The sequence below is a fragment of the Pomacea canaliculata genome, linkage group LG2 (genome assembly GCF_003073045.1).
Source record: "Pomacea canaliculata isolate SZHN2017 linkage group LG2, ASM307304v1, whole genome shotgun sequence".
Taxonomy (NCBI): domain Eukaryota; kingdom Metazoa; phylum Mollusca; class Gastropoda; order Architaenioglossa; family Ampullariidae; genus Pomacea; species Pomacea canaliculata.
This window is the reverse complement of record NC_037591.1, coordinates 17,248,639-17,267,000: the sequence shown is the minus strand read 5'-3', so window position 1 is coordinate 17,267,000 and position 18,362 is coordinate 17,248,639. Positions and strand designations below refer to the sequence as shown.

At 38.3% G+C, this 18,362-nt stretch overlaps 1 protein-coding gene across 1 annotated transcript; it reads left to right on the top strand.

Annotated features, from left to right (window-relative positions):
• Positions 1-8,381: 8,381 nt before the first annotated feature.
• On the top strand, positions 8,382-12,687 carry LOC112557546. Its single transcript, XM_025227486.1, has 7 exons — positions 8,382-8,635; positions 10,182-10,417; positions 10,918-11,109; positions 11,397-11,501; positions 11,684-11,779; positions 12,095-12,247; positions 12,491-12,687. The coding sequence occupies exons 1-6, from the start codon at positions 8,559-8,561 to the stop codon at positions 12,217-12,219; spliced, it is 831 nt and encodes a 276-aa protein (XP_025083271.1). The 5' UTR covers positions 8,382-8,558; the 3' UTR covers positions 12,220-12,247; positions 12,491-12,687.
• The last annotated feature ends 5,675 nt before the right edge of the window (positions 12,688-18,362 follow it).

Genomic DNA, 18,362 nt, shown 5'->3' with positions numbered 1-18,362 from the left:
ACTTTAGATACATTTTCACTAACATCCTGTCATTATATACAATTGGCTGGCCAATAACAAAGCAAATTTAAAATATTCAGTAAAACGAAGTCCACAGACCACATATGTTACATTATATTACAAGTAGATACTGAAAACATTGTGCTCTGCGATTTTCATTGTTGAGTATATTATATAATGGCCTAGGATTCACCAAGACAGAGCGAGATAGAGAAAGAGAGAAAGTTTCTTTGGGTCGGGGTGGGGGGGAAGGAAGGTGCGGATGTCTGGTTCGAAGGTAGACGAAATGACAACAATGAAAGTCAGAAACAGCTTCATTGATAATATTTGACTTTAACGATAGTTGATATTTTGATTATATTATTGTTTTGAAACTTGTTTTTAATACTTAATGCTTACAAGTAAATCCTTGTTTCAATAGATATTACTTCAACCTTTCGCTGTAAAACATCTTTAGACTTTCCATAACATTTTTAACTAAGCAATGATCTCCGAGGATATTATTGCCAAGAGATGATTTTGATCGGACCTTAAAATGTTTGTTCGTATGACTTTCTAGAGCAGACATAAAATATGTTTGTTTGTTTTTTTAAAAATATTTTCAACAGTTCTGAGGACAGCATGTACTGATACAGCCAACTGTACGACATACCCTGGGACAGTCTGCTTCTACGGACACTGCGTGTGTGGTCAGTATGTCGTCTTCAACGAGCAGCTCGGAAGATGTTTGTAAACAAAGCTGAAGTCGTCGTAAGTGGGAACCTGACCACAAAGGGTTGGGGAGGGTAAGGCAGCGAGAGAGAGGAGATGGGCACTGCTTTTACAAAATATTGCCCCCATCTCCACCAACGATTAGAGTGTTCAGGGAGATCTTTACCTTTACCTTTAGTAAACTGATTTTATTCTTTTTGCATTAACTTTTCCTAAGCACTTACATGTGAGCTAATATTTCTTGTCATGTTTTACTGTAGTACGCAGAAAGTAAACTCAAGTTTACGCAAAATAAAATTCTTACAGACGTTAATTTTTCCCTCATCTACAATGTCGTCAACAGTTTTCACCAAGTTGATTTTTTTTCCAGGTCTCTCTTCATATTTGATGATTTCGCACTTATATTTACTTATGCTATCCCTGTCGTTATTTGATTCATCTAAACTTTATGTCTAATTCTTTACTGCCTAATGTCCACGCTTCGATGTGAGTGGGGATCCTCAACCTTTCATGAATTCGCCTTGTCCTTCTTCTCCATTGTCATTGTCGTTTTCTTTCATCTCTTTTTCTTAAAAAAATTAAACATTCTGCAATGAGAGTTTTCATGTTCTCCCAGCTTTAAGGCCCTGGGACACAGTAAAGATTGTGTTAAATCACCACTACAATTAGACAGTCTTTCAGTGGCGTATAATTATTTTTTTTTACTACTTTCTATCCATTTACTTAGTCTTTTATGTAAAATATGACTATGCATTTTCCTGTAAATATTATTACTAATATTAATATTAAGAGCGAGATTCCTTTATAGTTATCGTCTTGTCCACCTCTCATTTTTGTATAGAGGTTGGATTAGAGATTCTGTCCATGAAGTTGAGTAAACACCTGTACTAAATAACTTGTTAAAATACTTTGTAAAACAATGTAGAGGAGAGAAAACAAAAAGAGAGGTACAAATGATGGTAAAGTTAAGACAAGTTTCTTTGTTTAAGGGTTTAGGTAATGATATTGTAAATAATTTCTCTGATGTGTATACTTTTACCTGCTCTTTTCTTTCCTGCGTTCTGTGAGCACCGATGTTGTTCTGCTGTTGTTTGATGTGATCATAGATATTCTTGTCTTATATATTTTCTCTGCGATGTTTATAAAAGTTTTATATATTTTATGACTCCCCATAACCAGCTTTACAACAATACCCCAGCACACAGCATCCATTCGAAAATCCTGTGACCCTATTCGTTCTCTTCAAAATTAATGTTCTGCTTAATTAGATTTCTTAGAAGGGTTTACACCCATAATAAGTAAGAAAGTAAATGCATAAATAAAAGCTAGAAAGCTAGGCGAAATGTCGTCTTGTGTGATGAGTTTTGGAAATGAAGTTGCCATGAACAACTGTGTAAATGTTTGTCACTGCTTTACTGCGTTTGTCGTTGACAGGTGAATGTGAATTGTGAACGATATCGGAGGTGGCGTTTCCAACGTGTCTCAAAAATAATGGTTTATAGAAGGGTTAGGTCTGAACACAAATTTTTATAATCTCTATGTATAGGAGTCCAACAAAACTTGTGTGCGACTATGCTAACGGACTAACAAGCAGCCTAGGCAAAGCTGTTTAATAAACGGAAACAAAGCGAAACACCAGCGCTAAACAAACACGTTGCATACTACATCAGAAAAGTAGTAGTCATCAACTACACAATAGCTACATATCTAGACTTAATATGTCGCACTATGTAACCTCTACATAAGATACTAGCGTAGAGGGCCATATACAATGTGGACAGGATGTTGAGGATATATTTTAGTGATCATAGGTTCATTGTAAGGATTTTAATAAACATTTCATAAACATAAAGCTAACATTCATGTACTTTCTAGAAATTTTGTTAGTGTTGGCTTGTTTTCCTAACTGCTTGTACATAGACTACAGACCATTTGAAAGCTGGACATTGTCCTAACTGCAAGGCAAACTCGCTCGTGTGTTACGGACTGAATACTTGCATTATGTGTGTATACCATGTTCACATCTAACCTTGGCTGATGTCATGCTCAATGGTAGGGAAACAAGCGGATCACGGTTAGTGAACAGTCCCATATAAAAGACAACAGGCTAGTGTACCACATCACGCAACTTCGACTTCCTATTTCCAGATGTCACTGGCAACGGCTTGTATAGGACTGTTCAACATGCACTCAGGCCTGACGAGAGGTTTCATTGGGGGGGGGGATTCATTGGGGAATACTGTACCCGGAGTAACGGCTGTGAAGGGGGCCCAGGCTGGGTCAATTTTTTTTTTCTTACCTTTTTCCTTTTCTTTTAAAGTTGTCCAGACAGCTGGTGTTGCGTTATGATCATGAGCTGTTCTGTTTCTTACAAAAGCATTTGGCGATGTTTGAACTTTAGAATGCCAGCAAAAATCACTGATTTTCAGTCCCTCTGTTACTGACTTAAATCACGACACATTTAGCTCGGTGTCTGGCAGATTAGAATGTGAAAGAAGTAGCACATCGTAAAACTGTATCCTCGCTTGCTGAGCGCTCAGCTTTTCTTTGTTTTAACACAATGCTTCCATTGAACGCTAACACCACTGTCTTTACAAAAGTTTAAAAAAAAAAACAAGTTGTTCCAGAATTAGCGATTTGGTATGCAGTTTAATGGTTACCGCCCCTTACCATCATCCATCACCACCAGGAAAAAAAAAGTTTCGTGATCGATGTCGCAGCCTCAGTGTGTCATGGGCACAAACAATAAGCAATAAACAATCTTGCTACACAAATGTAGCCAAATATAACATTTTTTTAAATAGATAATTTTGTATGGGTCCTCGAGAGATGTCATAAACATCAAAATAGTTGGAGGATAAAAAGGTTCATCACTCTCTGCTCTACAGTAACTTGTGGTTTATCACCGGCAAACCGTCAGGTTACAACATAGAGTTCAGTCGACGAAAACACAGCAAGACATAAACTTCGCTTTATGTGCGACAATAGCAGTTCAACATGACTGACAGTTTTGCTTCTATGTTAGTTAGGGTGCTTGGTTTTACCCTCAATGCTTAGTTTGCTGAAGAATCGAGTGGCAAATAAAAGATTAGCCATCACACAGAATTTGTAACTACAGAATGATGGCAATCCAACAGATGTACAATAGAAACCCTTGGAAGTGCAGCTCTAGGCAGTCGCAATATACATAAAGACAGACATGGAGTATTAACGAGGTGATTTAAACTCACAACCCGCAATCCTTATCAGCTTCTTTATTTTACGACACTATTATTTGTTTCCATTATTATTATCCAATCGTTTTGCATTTTAATATTTTACTATTTTAAGAAATGAAAATAAAAGCACAATAATAAAAATGTACTGTTGATCTATTAAGACAAACACATGTGAAATGTGAACATAGCTCTGGCCTTAAAGAAATATATAAAACTACTGCTTTTACCCTACTCGTAAAATATATAAAGGGTTTCATCTATATAATATTTTCATATTATTTTCAAAAGGCTTTACCTGGTTTAAACTTCACCAAAGCTTGAAATCCCAGAAGTTCTTCAAAGTCTCATCCCACAGTCCCACAGTCTTTGTCATACTTTGGCCGATGTATTGTCAAAAAGTGTGCACTTAGAAAATCATTCTTTGAAAACGTCCAACGCCTCGAAAGTTAGCCCAATGTCAGTGTTTCCTGCGACTTTCACAAGCGTTGGCATCTGCTCAAATGGGAAGCAACTACGTTTTCCGCCCTTGTCTTCTTTTAACAAGAGTTGTCCTTGCGAGTCAGCATAGTCTGTCAGCAGACTTTGTCGCTGAGGAAAATAAATGATGATCCAAGTCCGGTAAATGAGGCATGATTCAATCTCAGGGGTCAAAGATGACAGCACCGAGCTACATGTAGACAGCATTGCTAGGTAACTAGTCATAAACATGCGACCTTTGTACAGCGCATACTCATCCTCGTACGGAGAGCGCTCGTAGCGCTTGAGACGACAAGACATGGACAATAAACAAAAGAACGGAAGGATGAGAAACAGTAATGCTAACTAATAAGAACAAATATAGAAAACGCAGAGAGGAATAGGTAACAAGAACTAAGAGTGTTATGATTTAGCAGAGGGAAAAGTAGGGAAGTAGCAATGAACGGAAAACGGGTTGGGGAAAGGGTGGAGGGAGAGACAGGAGTAGCACTTATGGATTGTTGGTAGGAGTAGTACACTCAAGTTTGAGTTGTGTCTTTAGTACATATTTGAAAGATTTAATGGTGTGTCGGTTGCGGAATTGGAATTGAGTTGGGGGAGGAGGGGCGGGATTTCCATTGTGTTGTTGCATAGTAACTAAAAATCCTGTGACCGTATGTTGCTGAGGTGACAGGCATGACGAAGATACGTTCATCAGACGAAAAACTGCAGGGGAAGAGAAACTAAGAGAAATAGTCACGACAGAAGATGCAAATAAATTAAAGAAAGAAAGTACACCGCAGGAGGTCCGGAAAAGACTAGGATGTCAAGGAGCAACACAAACGGTCAATACGGAGGTCAGTGGTGGCTGGACTCGAGTCTCAGTTTATCGTGTGGTGAAATGACAGACAGACAGACAGACAGACAGACAGACAGACAGACAGACAGACAGACAGACAGACAGACAGACAGACAGACAGACAGACAGACAGACAGACAGACCCAGAATGCGGGAAGCGAAAGGACATGAAAAAGAAATGCTTTCTAATGACTCGATATTATTGATTGTCTTTATCAGATTGTGAAGATGTCCTTGTAAGATAATCCCACACACACATGGCGATGTTAGTTCTTCCTCTTTGGACTGTTCGACGTCAGCACAAGAGGCTGAAACAGTAAAAATGATTGTGGACCTTAGTCTCGTGCTGTAGTTCTATTGATTACAGTCGCAATGCTTTGGTGTTACTCAGGTAAAGGTCATTGTAGTTCCGTAACCTTTGAGTGGTTGGGTAGCGAAGCAGTAGACCGTAACTTTGTCCGGACCAGCTTTTTGTGTCTTCTCTCCGTCGCTGCTTTACTCGGGGTCAGATACCCGTTCAAAAGCTTAATCAACAAGGTGAAGCAAGCTGCACCGCATACACTAAAATCATTAATTTAGTTTTGCTCTGTTTAGTGTGTTTTTACGAGAAAAGTTCCACCATTTGATGGATCTCTAAAGATAATGTTCCGAGGTCTACCCTTTAACGTCGTCATCCTAGTCTGGACCTTCATCTGCTTCACATGGAACATTTATCTACAATATTTGGCAAATCTCCTTTTACGTGGTTCAGCAACTACCGGTTCCAAAGTTCTGCCTCGGATAATAAAATAGATAAAATTAAGAAAAAAATAAATAAATAAAAGAGATTTCTTTAAAGTCCCATAGTTGTTGAGGCTGCTCCATGAAGCAGGTGATCAGGCAAGTAGTTGCAAGTACCGGTGTGCAACACTTTGCTGAAGAGGTCGCATGTAAATATATTTGAAGACGGTCCTTTTGAAATAGAGTCAATATTTATATTAAAACTAGTGATTCGGTCCTTCTGAAAATGACTAGAATACAAGCAGGCTCTTGACGTCCAGCCCATTGCTACGTGTCCTTCAGACGCCAGAAAAATCGAAAACTCGGATTAGGACGCCGAGCAGGCGGAAAGAAAGTTTGCTGTGTTCACATCACGGCGAAGCAAACGAGCTTTTTAATCGATGAAACTTCATTATCACAGAGATTGCTCAGAATCCATCATATTGTGGATCACATGGCTCGTATTTGCCATACAGTGCACTGACGCACTGTTTACTGACATTGATGCGATTTGCAGTAATTTGAACAATGATATCAGAGTATATTAAAAGTAAACTGCAGTATTGCTCTTATCTCTGTTTCCATTTGTTTCCACTCCCAAAATCGAAGGTTCAAAATTATTTACATGTTACATCAATAATTTTAAGTGACAAGAAAAAGCAGGTAACCTTTTGAGCAGCAGCACAGAGTTCTACTTGTCATATTCGCTCTATGACTGGAGCTGTGGTATACATCGAGGATTTGTTTATTACAGTTTTTTAGATAAAGTCTTTTCAAATGTTTTAGGCCACCTGCTTCAGTCTTGTTTTGTTCTGTACCATCTGCAGCTTTTGCTTTTCATGTCTTGTACAATTTGAATGTTCATACTCATGTGCTGGATTGTTGCTCATAGCTACTGTTTGGTTGAGAGGTATACAGATATACACTTATTCTTATCATCGGCAAGTGATCGAATCAACCAACGCTCAATATTTTATCTCTCTCCACCCTCTCCTACAACTCTATCATTATACTGATCATTCTCTTACTCATTCCATGGACGTGTATTGATGGACTGATGTCTGTATTGCCGAGACTCACTCTTGGCCTCTTGCGAAGTGATCCGCTGTTAGTCTCGGCGAGCCGTAACAAAGAATTGAATAAACCGGAAGCTATGTCGTCTAATGCCTCGTTTTAGCAGTTAACTGGAAAAAAAAAATCGTCTGCCAGCAGTCCAGGGATATTAGTTGTAGGGGAAGGAACATAGAAAGCAAAATGTTTATGCATTGCTGCTTTACGAAAATAGGAACTGACGAAAATTGCATTTATTCAGAAGAGCATTCTAAATTTGAATATCTAACAGTGTTTACAAACTACTTTAGATTATGTTTTCTAAGGCGATAAAAGTTGTAGAAAAACATTTGTAAACCAATACTTAAAGCGTATACTGAAAGGGGGGCTGCACTAAACCGGGTCCGCTGGCGAGGTGTTGTTGCGGCCCTCGAGGAGTAACAAGGAATAAACTAAACTAACTTAAAGCGTACACACAATCAGTAAAAAAAAAATGATTAAAAAAATAAGATGCAAACTTATGTTCTCATGAGTTGTATCTACGGTCCAGACACCAAACATACTGGCACACGGACCATACATACAATTAAAAGATGTATACAATTTAAATAATTAATACCGATTTCATTCATCATACAGCTCAGTTTACATTCTGCACATTACTTTATTACTGTGACTAATCTCACAGTGATATCCTCAGGCGTGACAATGTTTGAAAAGGTCTTTCGTTCTATCACAATGGAAAGAAACTGTTGACTGGCAACAAGCCACGAATGCTCAAGTAAGAGTAATAACTGAGAGTCACAACCTTTTCATTTGATCCGCTAATTCTGTTTGCTAGTCTGCTGCATCAACAGAAACGATGTTTTTCACCTTAAGGCTCAGATGCTCGTAGGGAGGGAGATGCTTTCTGTTGATTACTTGTCCAGATATTTCAAAATATTATTCAGTTAGTACGTTGTAGGAATTCTTTCAACAGTTTAACATTTACATAAAATTACGACACACTAAGTCAAATAAAATATTTTGTCAACAAACTTATCTATCATCGACTGTTCATTTCATTATTGACAGATGTCAGACGAACAGACACTTATGCCCGTAAGAGGGAAAACAGCCTTTCATAAAAGACGCTTTTGGTTAAACATTAATAATAAATGCAGCGGGGGAAATCCATTGTTGTTAGGAACAGGACTGTTCCATTAGCTCAGCATCGACTGTTCGAGCCAGAAATTCATCAATCTTCCCCTCGCTCAAAATGCGCGACTTCCTGTAAATAATGTCCACGCGCATGCCCCTAGGCTCTGTCCAGTGCGCGACAATTTTCTCGCTGATATTGCACACCTAGCACCTACTTCTGCAGGTGAAAAAACAGTAAATGGAGATGCAAGGTGCTGTAACCATAGGCCAAGCTACTTGCACACTGTAACGACACCAGAGCTGAGGATCGTTTCTTGAAAAAGCGCCACACGAACGGTTGTTCAGTTGGACCTCTTCTAACCGCCATGGGACGAAAGACAGTTCTTCTGATTTACCTGATTGCTACAGTGCTGCATCTCTGGAAAGGCTACACTGCTGTAATGTATGTGACTGTTTCATGAACAATGTATATACAAATGTGTTGCAAAGAGCAAGAGAAATCGCACGGAAGAGAGAGAGAGAGAGAGAGAGAGAGAGAGAGATGAGACGAATTTCCTGGCTTCCAGTTGAATGTTTACTTGGTTAACTGAACCCTTAAAAAAATTATAGTTCATATTGTATGGCCTAATGTTTATTTCGCACATACTACTTGCACATAACAAGTAATGAAGTTAGATGAATCCATGTTTTATATTTTTATATTATTCAATTGTTATTCATGCATACAAAAGAGAATGATGGACACTAAATAATAAGTACTACATACAGTTTTTAAATCGCGTCTCTCTCGCAATACTGGGGCCATGCTTCTTGAACATTTTCATGCTAGATGTGTAAGTTTTGCTTTTTGATGAGCTCGCATACCTTTGCCCCCCATAAGTCTAAAAGAGATACGCTTTTTTTAAGATTTAGTTTTAAAAGGTAAAGATTGCTACCTGAGAAGGACCTGTGCAAATTACTTTATTGCTGTGGGTCACTGGCAGATACTAATATTTATTAAAAAAAACTATTTTTGTGAAATAATGTAGCATTCTTCATCTGGTTATTTTACAAGATGAATGTGTTCACATTATCTTGGACACCATCTGTAACATTGGTGAATGCGTGAATCAGTCACAAATTAGAGGTGAAAGAAAAAATCATTTTCATGGCGTTAGTAAGACTTCAGACCATGTCAAGAGGTTTACTGCATGCTCTCTCTCTCTTTTTTTCTCTCTCTCTCTATCACACACACACACAAGCACTTATCTCATTGCCAAGAGGCTTTGCAAGGTCGCACAGAACAAACAGTTCACAGTCGCTGAGAAAATAACGAATTTCAGTTTAGACCCTCTGAGTGGCCGGCATGGAAAAGTGTCGTGAGGGGCGGGACAAAGCTTTGATTTGACGACAGGAAAGCTCCTTCATTGATCAGATAATGTTTGCATTTGTGTTTTGTTGAAGGTCAAAGAAGTATTGACAAATGGAAAAGAGCGATGTTATGTTCACAGCACGGAATTCTCCCCTAGCAACTGTTTGCTGACGATTTTTGTGCTGATTGAGTGGAAGAACTTTAACACCTTATTATACTTCCTAGTTGATTATTAATCTTGTAAAAAAAATGTATCAGTGTGTATGTGTGTGTTCTAGGTGGTTGTTAAAAACTAATCAAGTCCATAGTTTATTTAGTCCTCTTACACTTTGATAGAGGTAATCTCGCTGTCTAGGTTTGCCAATGGCTTGTGTTTGGTCGGGATATATTGGGCCCTGACATCTTTATTGTTAATGTTTTCTCTTTCTTAAGAGGTTACAGGTTGCTCCAAATTAAAACAAAATACTACACATAAAAAAATTCAAACTTAAGACATACTTGGATAAATACACATACACACATATTTACTGATGTTTGTACAAGCTCTTTGGTATGTGTGTGTGTGAGAGAGAAAGAGAGCGCGTAAGATATATATATATGGAGATCATATCAACATGTTTCTCAATACGTTTGGCAGTGACGTCACTACAGTGGTTGAAGACAGTAACTTCGTCAACCAGACCGTCGTGGGTGATGTTCCGACAGTATACAACGTGACGTCAGCGATCATGTGCTTCTTTTCCTGTCTCAACCTCAAAGGGTGTAAGACGATATTTTACAACCAAAAGCTGTCTACGTGCACCCCGTGCCCTCAGCCCTGCACCTACAACGTCACGTGGTCGCCAGGATACCGTTGCTTCCGGTCCGAAAAAAGTCAGTTGGTCACAAAGAAGTAATGATGTCTCTTTGTTTAATAGTTCATAGATTCAAAACTTCCATCAACAAAACTGACCATTTGTCGTCAGTCAGAGAGAAATTAACGTACTGTTAAATATTAAAAGTTAAATTGAGAAAACACACCTACAGCCTAACAAATGAAGTGAAACAATGGCTGAAGTTGATAATTTGGCGGTTAGAGGATGTCACATACAGCAAACCTTACAGTTGGTCCACTGTCGTATGTGGAGTCTTGGAAACATCGCAAAATGTCACTGCCAGTTCAAAGTAAAGCATTCTGATTGCTATAAATGTCTAACAGATTTACTATGAACATATTGTTCGCAATATTTGTAAAAAGCAAAATCTATGTCATTAACAAACCAAACAACCAGTCAGAAAAAGCAGCAATAATTATCAAGAAATTCCTACATAGAGCTAATCGAGATAGGTGTAGACTTCACATTTTTAAAAAAGGCTTTTAACAAATGTTCCAGCGCCAATGTGTCCTCATCCGACAGACGTCATGTGGGCAGAACCTACCTTAACTGTTGGTTACTATGGTGACAATGTCACGTATCGCTGCTTGCCGGGAGCTTCTCAGAATGGGACTGGAACTGGATTACGAACCTGTGACGGAAAAATGCAATGGGTTCTGGCGAAAGGAGCGACTAATCCAGTCTGTAATGGTTCGTCACAGAACTAAATCCTTAATTCTACTTATTTTAGATGAAAAGTCTTGTCATCAATTATTTATTCAGCGTTTGTGCAACATCTAGTGAATTAAATTGTGATGTTTAACAGTAAAGCATTAAGATAGTCTAGCGACAGTGAACATGGATTCCTGTATATGAGATGAACTCTCTTTTGAAGGTGACAAAAACACACCAGAGAGACAGAGAGAATAGCTTTACACGGTTATTTTCAGTTTTACTTTGTTAAAATTTTTTGTGTTGGGGGGTGTTGGTGTGTTTAGATACATTCCGGATCGGAGACTGGATTCGCATTAAGAGGACTTCAGCAGCGACGCCTCACATGGCCGGCAAGTCAGTCATCCAGGGCGCCATCGGCATTGTCACCAGTAAGTTGTAACGAGTCTACCTGAGGTAGATAGTTCCAGCTGCACTTACCTCGAAATTTCTTTTTATTTCTTCTAATTTGTGATGATATTATTATGTTAACATTGCGATAGGTGTTAAATCGCTGCTTACAAGCAGACTGACATGATGGAGTGTAGTCATGCGATGGTTTCTGTATCCGCAGACACCACCTCTCCTAACCTGCAACTCAGCTTCCCTTGGGCTGGATGCGGCCTGACACCCAGTGACAAGTTAGAACGTGTGCCGGACACTCATCCTCGTGAGTTTCCCTCTCATTTCTGATACAGAGAATGCTTTCATCGAGTAATTACCAGTCTCGTTTATCATTTATTATAGAAATAACACTCTCGGGTGGGATTATTGGTGTGTTCTGGTTGGTCAGACCAACGAAGTGATTATTTGGCAGGAAAAGTAACCTAGGTAGATTTTAACTAACTTATCACCAAAAATTATTTATTTAACAAACACAGTGATCTACCAGTATATTATTTCAAAACGTAGAAGCATTGATCAGAATAAATTATGTCAATGTGTCTTAAACACAAACTTGTTACATCATTTTCCTTCATTTCAGTTATGAAAACAGCTTGTAACAGCACCTTAAAATGTTCTGCCTACCCCAACACAGTTTGTCACTTCAGCCGCTGTGTGTGTAGTCGCTACTTCATCTACAGCGATGTAGAGGGCAGGTGTGTGTAGAGGATGGGTGCAAAGGACGTCCACAGTGGTGAGTATTAGGAGAAACAACTCCTGCGAATATTATCCACAATTAGTCTACTTTTTGTTTTATCTTAACATCTAAAATGTTTTTGACCTGTGTTTAAGTGTTTCTTTACATTATGATAACGCTTAAAGTTGTGATTTTTGTGTACAATAATTTATCATTTTAATTTCCTTTTTTCCCTATATAGCAAACATTGAAGGACTCGCTGGAGGTGTTTAATAATATTGTATTTTTCGTATTTTGAAGAGTCAGAAGGACGATTCACACGAGGACAGCTTCTGTGTTTTGACGAAGAGGAAAATACATTATGATAAAAATGATCAGAGACTGCATTCCCTCAGACGTTGATGTTCTAGTGGCAAGAAACCATGAAATGTTGCTACGTCTTGAAGATGTACAGAGCTTTGTTGAATAATCTATCGCAGTATTTTGAATTAAAAAAATATACTAACTGTCTTGTTTCTTCGTTGTGTGCATTCAGTATTTTTCAACTGTGCATAGTTCACTATAATATTCACAAGCTAGTATTATAACCAATAACATCACATGATATCTGATTTTTGGCACAGCGTGGAAAGCAAGTTTACTTGCTCTGAACACCGGTGACTGTGATGTCGGCAACCTCTCTAACCAAAAATCAAAGAGCTGCTACTTTCAACAACCCTCGGTCAGAAAGTCACGATCAAAGAAGGGCACTGAAGTTAAAGAAGAAACAAAGAACGCCTCAGCAGCTTCCAAGTATAAGATGGTTAATTGAAACTTTAGAAAGGAGATTATGGCAGATATGAAATGAATTAACGACCAGTTTCAGACTATAAACAAGAATATGTCACAAGGGGCAACAAAAAGGACTATCAGATACTACCGATCCTCACCAAGAAAAGTTAGCACAAGAATTCAGTGGTTGGATATAGCAATGGTCACCAACTCTTGGAAATATTCTTCTTCTGTAAAAAAATAATAAATTAAATATTGTAAAATATACTACTTTAAGCTGATGACAGAGTCAAGCTGTTTAGTGCATAGCAGGAAAAGAATGAGAATAAAAGATGAAAATTAATTAGAAATAGCGTTTTGTAAAACTACCTTAACCGAATAATCAGGGCAAGGCTACTTATGATATTAATACCCTTCTTGTAGATTGAGTGTAAATATCTAAATTGTGCTCTAAGGAGAACTGATCGTGTTCCTGGAAACAAACTTTAAAACATTCTAAAACTGATAATATTAGGATACTTAGAACAAACTTTTATTTTATATTTTATGCCTTTTGACTGCATATATTAAAATCAGCATCACCACTCTCAGGGAATGTATCCCCATACACATTCTAACACATGGCGGCTTCAGTCGGCGGGCAAGAAGACCATCATGCGGTGCCAACAGGCTGCTGGTCTCTGTAGCAACTGTAGGCTGTCAGTCTGCGTACAAGAGATGATGTCTGCAACAGTCAATACACAGCAGGCAGCCACGTCACCATCTGTGTCTTGCCCGCTGTCTGCCGACTGTCAGCTCCACAAACTCCTCGCTTTTATCTCTTTACACAGGTGGGAGAGAGGGCATGACAATGGAACTTGAAGGTTCACTTTCCTGAAAAAATAATTTACGGAAAATAAAGTCTGAATATTTGACTTCCTATATTGTTATTTTCCTACCGCACACAATTTTTTTTTCTTTATTGTCTTTGAAAGTACCTACCAGATCATCTTTCCTTAAAATAGCTTACAATTTTTAATGTCAATTTTTTTATGTTGATCTTTTTCTCCAAACGATTTATTTCAGCACTGCATTATCAGCCTTAGGAACTTGGAAAATTAATTTTTAAAGTACTTTTTCTAAAGCAGGTTTAAAAATTATTTAAAATATTTTCTTTATTTCTCGGAGACATTTTTCTTTGATGGTTCTTGTAAACTTTCCATATAAGCTGTGTAGCTGAGGTCTCAAGTCGCATGTATTCTGTGCTGCTGTGTTTGTCCTATAGTTTTGAGACGTCAACAACGGTTGGTCAGAAAAACGAAAGTGACGTAGACAATTTTACGTTTGGTTTGTACAAGTATGTTGAAAATTCAATGATAAAGCAAATGGTATTTACGGATCGTAAAGTTAAAATGATTAAGTTTTATGAAGTTATTAACATTCACAGTGTCATTCACTTTATCAGTAAGACACTGTTATTTCAATAGTTTAATGAGTTAGTATTATCGGCTGCTTATCGGTATCTTAGGTACAGTATCTACCTGTCGCAAGACATGGTTGTGTATCAATGTACAGGGTATGGTCAGTAAGCAAGAAAAGTTTTCCTCTGTTCAGGATACGAACCTGTTAATGCGAAGAGTTGTAAGTGTTACACTTCTGCGGAAATTCTCATACTGCAGGAACTGATAAATTTATATGCTTAGTTTGATTGCAGTTTTTTCCTTTTAATGGTCGCATGTCACGATTTAATGATTGATTGTCAGTATATATATATGCGTGTGTAAACTTTCACGATCTTACACTTAAAGACAATCACTTTCACATGAACATGGAAATTAAGGAAAAAGAAAGTTCAAAATATTTAATGATGCAGTCACCTATCGGTTTGAGACGAATTACATTCACGTATGTAACAGAGTCTGTAAAAAATACTATAAATATGTGTGAAGAAAGCTTTTTATAGATATTACAATGTCTGAGAATTCATGTTTAAATATAACCACCGAGAGAAGCTCATTTAGTGAGTTTCCTTCATCTCTTCGTGTGATGAACCTGATCCATCAGTATCTGTGGCTCGTTCTGTCGCCCGTCTTGCTGTTCGTAGGACTGTCAACTAACACAATGACCATCCTCACTGTTCGCAAAATGATGGTAAGAGCTGTCAACAAAGAAAAGCCAATATTGATGTATTTTCTTTTACTAGCGGTGACCGATTCTGTTGGTTTAATTGGTTATTTAACACCTGATTGGCTGGAGGTCTCCTACGGTGTTAGTGTATGGACATGTGTCACGTGTAAACTTGTCACCTGGCTCCGCGAAGTAGCGCTCTTTCTGTCGTCCTGGTTCCTCGTTGCCTTGACAACACATCACACGTTTTCTCTCATCGTTAAGCACAATTCTAATATCATGAATCGCATGTTTCCTGTAACAACATTTGTACTAATCGTTTTTGCCTTGGTTATCAACAGTCATCGTTTGACAGGGATGACAGCAGTCGGTAAATCATGTGCGTTCCTAAATGTCTTTAATTACGAAATATTTTTGAATGGTCCGTGGAATATAATCGCGCAAGTACTTTTTCATATAATACCTTGTATTCTGGTCTTTGTTAACACTGCTATTCATATAATAATAATAAGACATAAACGTGCGAGAGACGAGGCTGCCAGACCGATAGCTTCCTCAGTTTCTGATGAGGTCATCGAAACATCGACATCAGTGACGGTTACCCTGGTTACTTTGTCTCCAGCGTTTATAGTGGTTGTCCTGCAACAATCTTCAATCTTTCTTGCAGCATCCTTATTAAAGTCTTATTCCTCTACTTTCTCTTTTTATTTAAATTCCATGGGACTGTTTCCATTCTTTGTATTTTATTCAGTAAAATTTTTTGTGTATTGTCTAAGAGATCGGAAGTTCAGACAGATGATGCTTGATATGTTTTCATGCAATGTGTGTGGACATCTACTCACCTTAGGAAAATCGACTGTGCAGTCTGTACAAGAGTAAACTGATTTTTAGGTATTCTATGTTACTTACATCAATACATTGCCAATAGCTTCTTGTTTTCCTTCTTCTTTTCTATCAACATATATTTTCTCCCTCATTCATGACAAGAATGACATATTTATGGTATGAGTTCTTCAGGAGACGAAAATATCAAGAGTTCAATGGAAAACAACAATCCATTTACTCCTCTATCAGTCTGACTCTGTACAGTCATTTCTGAGAGTTTTGAAGTATGTGTGTGAAAGTCTTCTCAAACGGGGTAGAAGTATTTCGTTGCTGTGAACCTAACTTTTCGTCTTGTCAGGGTATTTTCTGAGTCTGGTATCTTGTAATTGTACGACATGAAAAGGGATCCTTAAACAGGAATCAGAGACTAGAATTTGCTAGAATGGATGAATACTTCTGTTGAAAGTTATGAATGCATGTGTCCAAGTTGAATAATGTGGAGATGAGATTCACACTTCCTTCAGAGGCCGAGGGCTAGGAAACGCTGGAAAAGTGATGTGAGAAGATTTGTTGAGCTTCAGACATTTTGTCGACACGTTTCACGAGAACATCGCTGCTCATAGGTAAGTGCAACTGTAAATATCTCTTTAAGCTGCTTATGTGTTTATGTTTTCTACTGTGAGGACGTGTGGGCTCAGAGTAGGAAGCCGTTGAGCGAGTGTAGGCTCTCACACTCACTTTTGCGAAAGTCTTACACCAATAATTATCGCAGGAGATGAGCAAGGCGTGGAGGGCACCGCCTTAAGAGGTGGAAACAAGAGAAAGAATATGGCAAACACTGGAACTAACGCCAGCTTGTCGTATCTGGACGATTACGTCATCTTCCAATCCGACAAAAGTAACGACTGGGGTTTCCCGTTTGATGTGGCTAACCACTGGATCCGTGGAACACTCCTGTTACCTCTCTACGTCATTGGCACGTTTGGCAACGTCATCAGTCTTGTGGTTCTGTCTCGTGTGAGATCAGACTTCCGCTCAGCTCATCTCTGTTTCATGGTTATGGCGATGTCCGACTTGCTTATAGTAAACTTTATTTTGCTAGAAGTGTCTATTTTTGAAATGTTTACAATTTCATTCGAAAATATCAACGACACTTGCTGTAAAGTGTATACCTGGACATCGTACATCATCAGAGGGATGTCGTGTTGGATGCCAGTGCTGCTGACAGTGGAGAGAGCTGTCGCCGTCCTCTGGCCTCATCGTGTTGGTGTCATGTTGACTTACAGACGGATGAAGCTGATCATCCTTACAGTGACTGTGTTTTTCGGTTTCTTTAATTCTCACTACGTATATGGAAATAAATTGCGACCTTTTCTGAATATTTTAAGGAGTTCCGAAGAAATGTATCTTGTTTGCACTGTTTCCTCCCAAAGCTATAATGTTTTTAGAAGCAGCTGGATTCCAGTGGAATCAACAGTTTATTTCTATTTACCTTTGACTCTTGTTGCCGTTGGTAACGTTGTGCTTGCAAAGACAGTCGTGACGTCAGCACGCTCCGCGGTGTCCAGTCTGTTGACGGGCAGCGTGTCTGAAACTGAACGAAAGAGAAAACTTCAATATTTGTCTTTAGTTCGTAATGTACTTGTTGTCTCTGCTTCCTACTTCTGCTTTCTTTGTCCTGAAGCTGTTTATTTAGCCATGTTTAGATACCTAAATGACAAAATAGGTGAGGACAATAGCTATGTATGTATTCACGATTTGGTATTTACGGTTGTCCAAACGACTTGTTTTATTCATTCAGTATTAAATCCGTACCTTTACATTCTTACGGGAAGGAAATATAGAGAAGGATGCGTGAAACTATTCATTCTTTGTACAAGTAGCGAATGTTTTAATAATCACAAATATGCTTGAATTTTATTGTAGTTCGGGAACAGAAGTTGGAGAATGGTGAAGATGACGCAGTGTTCAGCACACCGTGTTACATGTTTTGCTCCACATGTTTACCTACAACGTTTTTTATGTTTTATTTACATTTTTTCCAGCATATGATTCGTAAAGAACATGTTTATTTCCACTCTCCTGACCTCAGATTGCATTTGGTAGTCTACAAGGGAGCAAGAAGTCGATTCAGTCCATAAAAGTGTCTCGTGTAGAAGCCAGTATACGCTTCCTCAAACATGACAAGCTTCACCTAGTGTGGAGCAGTAGGTAGGAACAAATATCGGTAATATTGTATACTTTGCTCAATACATGCAGTCGTATAAAGCCCTCTGTTAACTGCTAACGCAAGAAGAGTATCTTAGATTATCAGTTTTCTAAGCCAGAGGTTAGGTTATTACAGTTCTGATTCTGATTTACTTTACTGCTAGTTTGTAAGTATTCAAGCAGATAGCATGACACTCAGGCATCCTTAGAAAGAATTATTTTAATTGAAGTTAGTTTGATAAATAAAAAAGATACTTAAATC

Excerpts from the sequence above, each read along its gene's own strand:
- LOC112557546 (XM_025227486.1), top strand. The coding sequence starts at position 8,559 with ATGGGACGAAAGACAGTTCTTCTGATTTACCTGATTGCTACAGTGCTG. Across the intron at positions 8,636-10,181 it reads AAAGGCTACACTGCTGTAAT|TGACGTCACTACAGTGGTTG; the intron begins GTATGTGACTGT and ends TACGTTTGGCAG. Across the intron at positions 10,418-10,917 it reads TTGCTTCCGGTCCGAAAAAA|CGCCAATGTGTCCTCATCCG; the intron begins GTCAGTTGGTCA and ends CAAATGTTCCAG.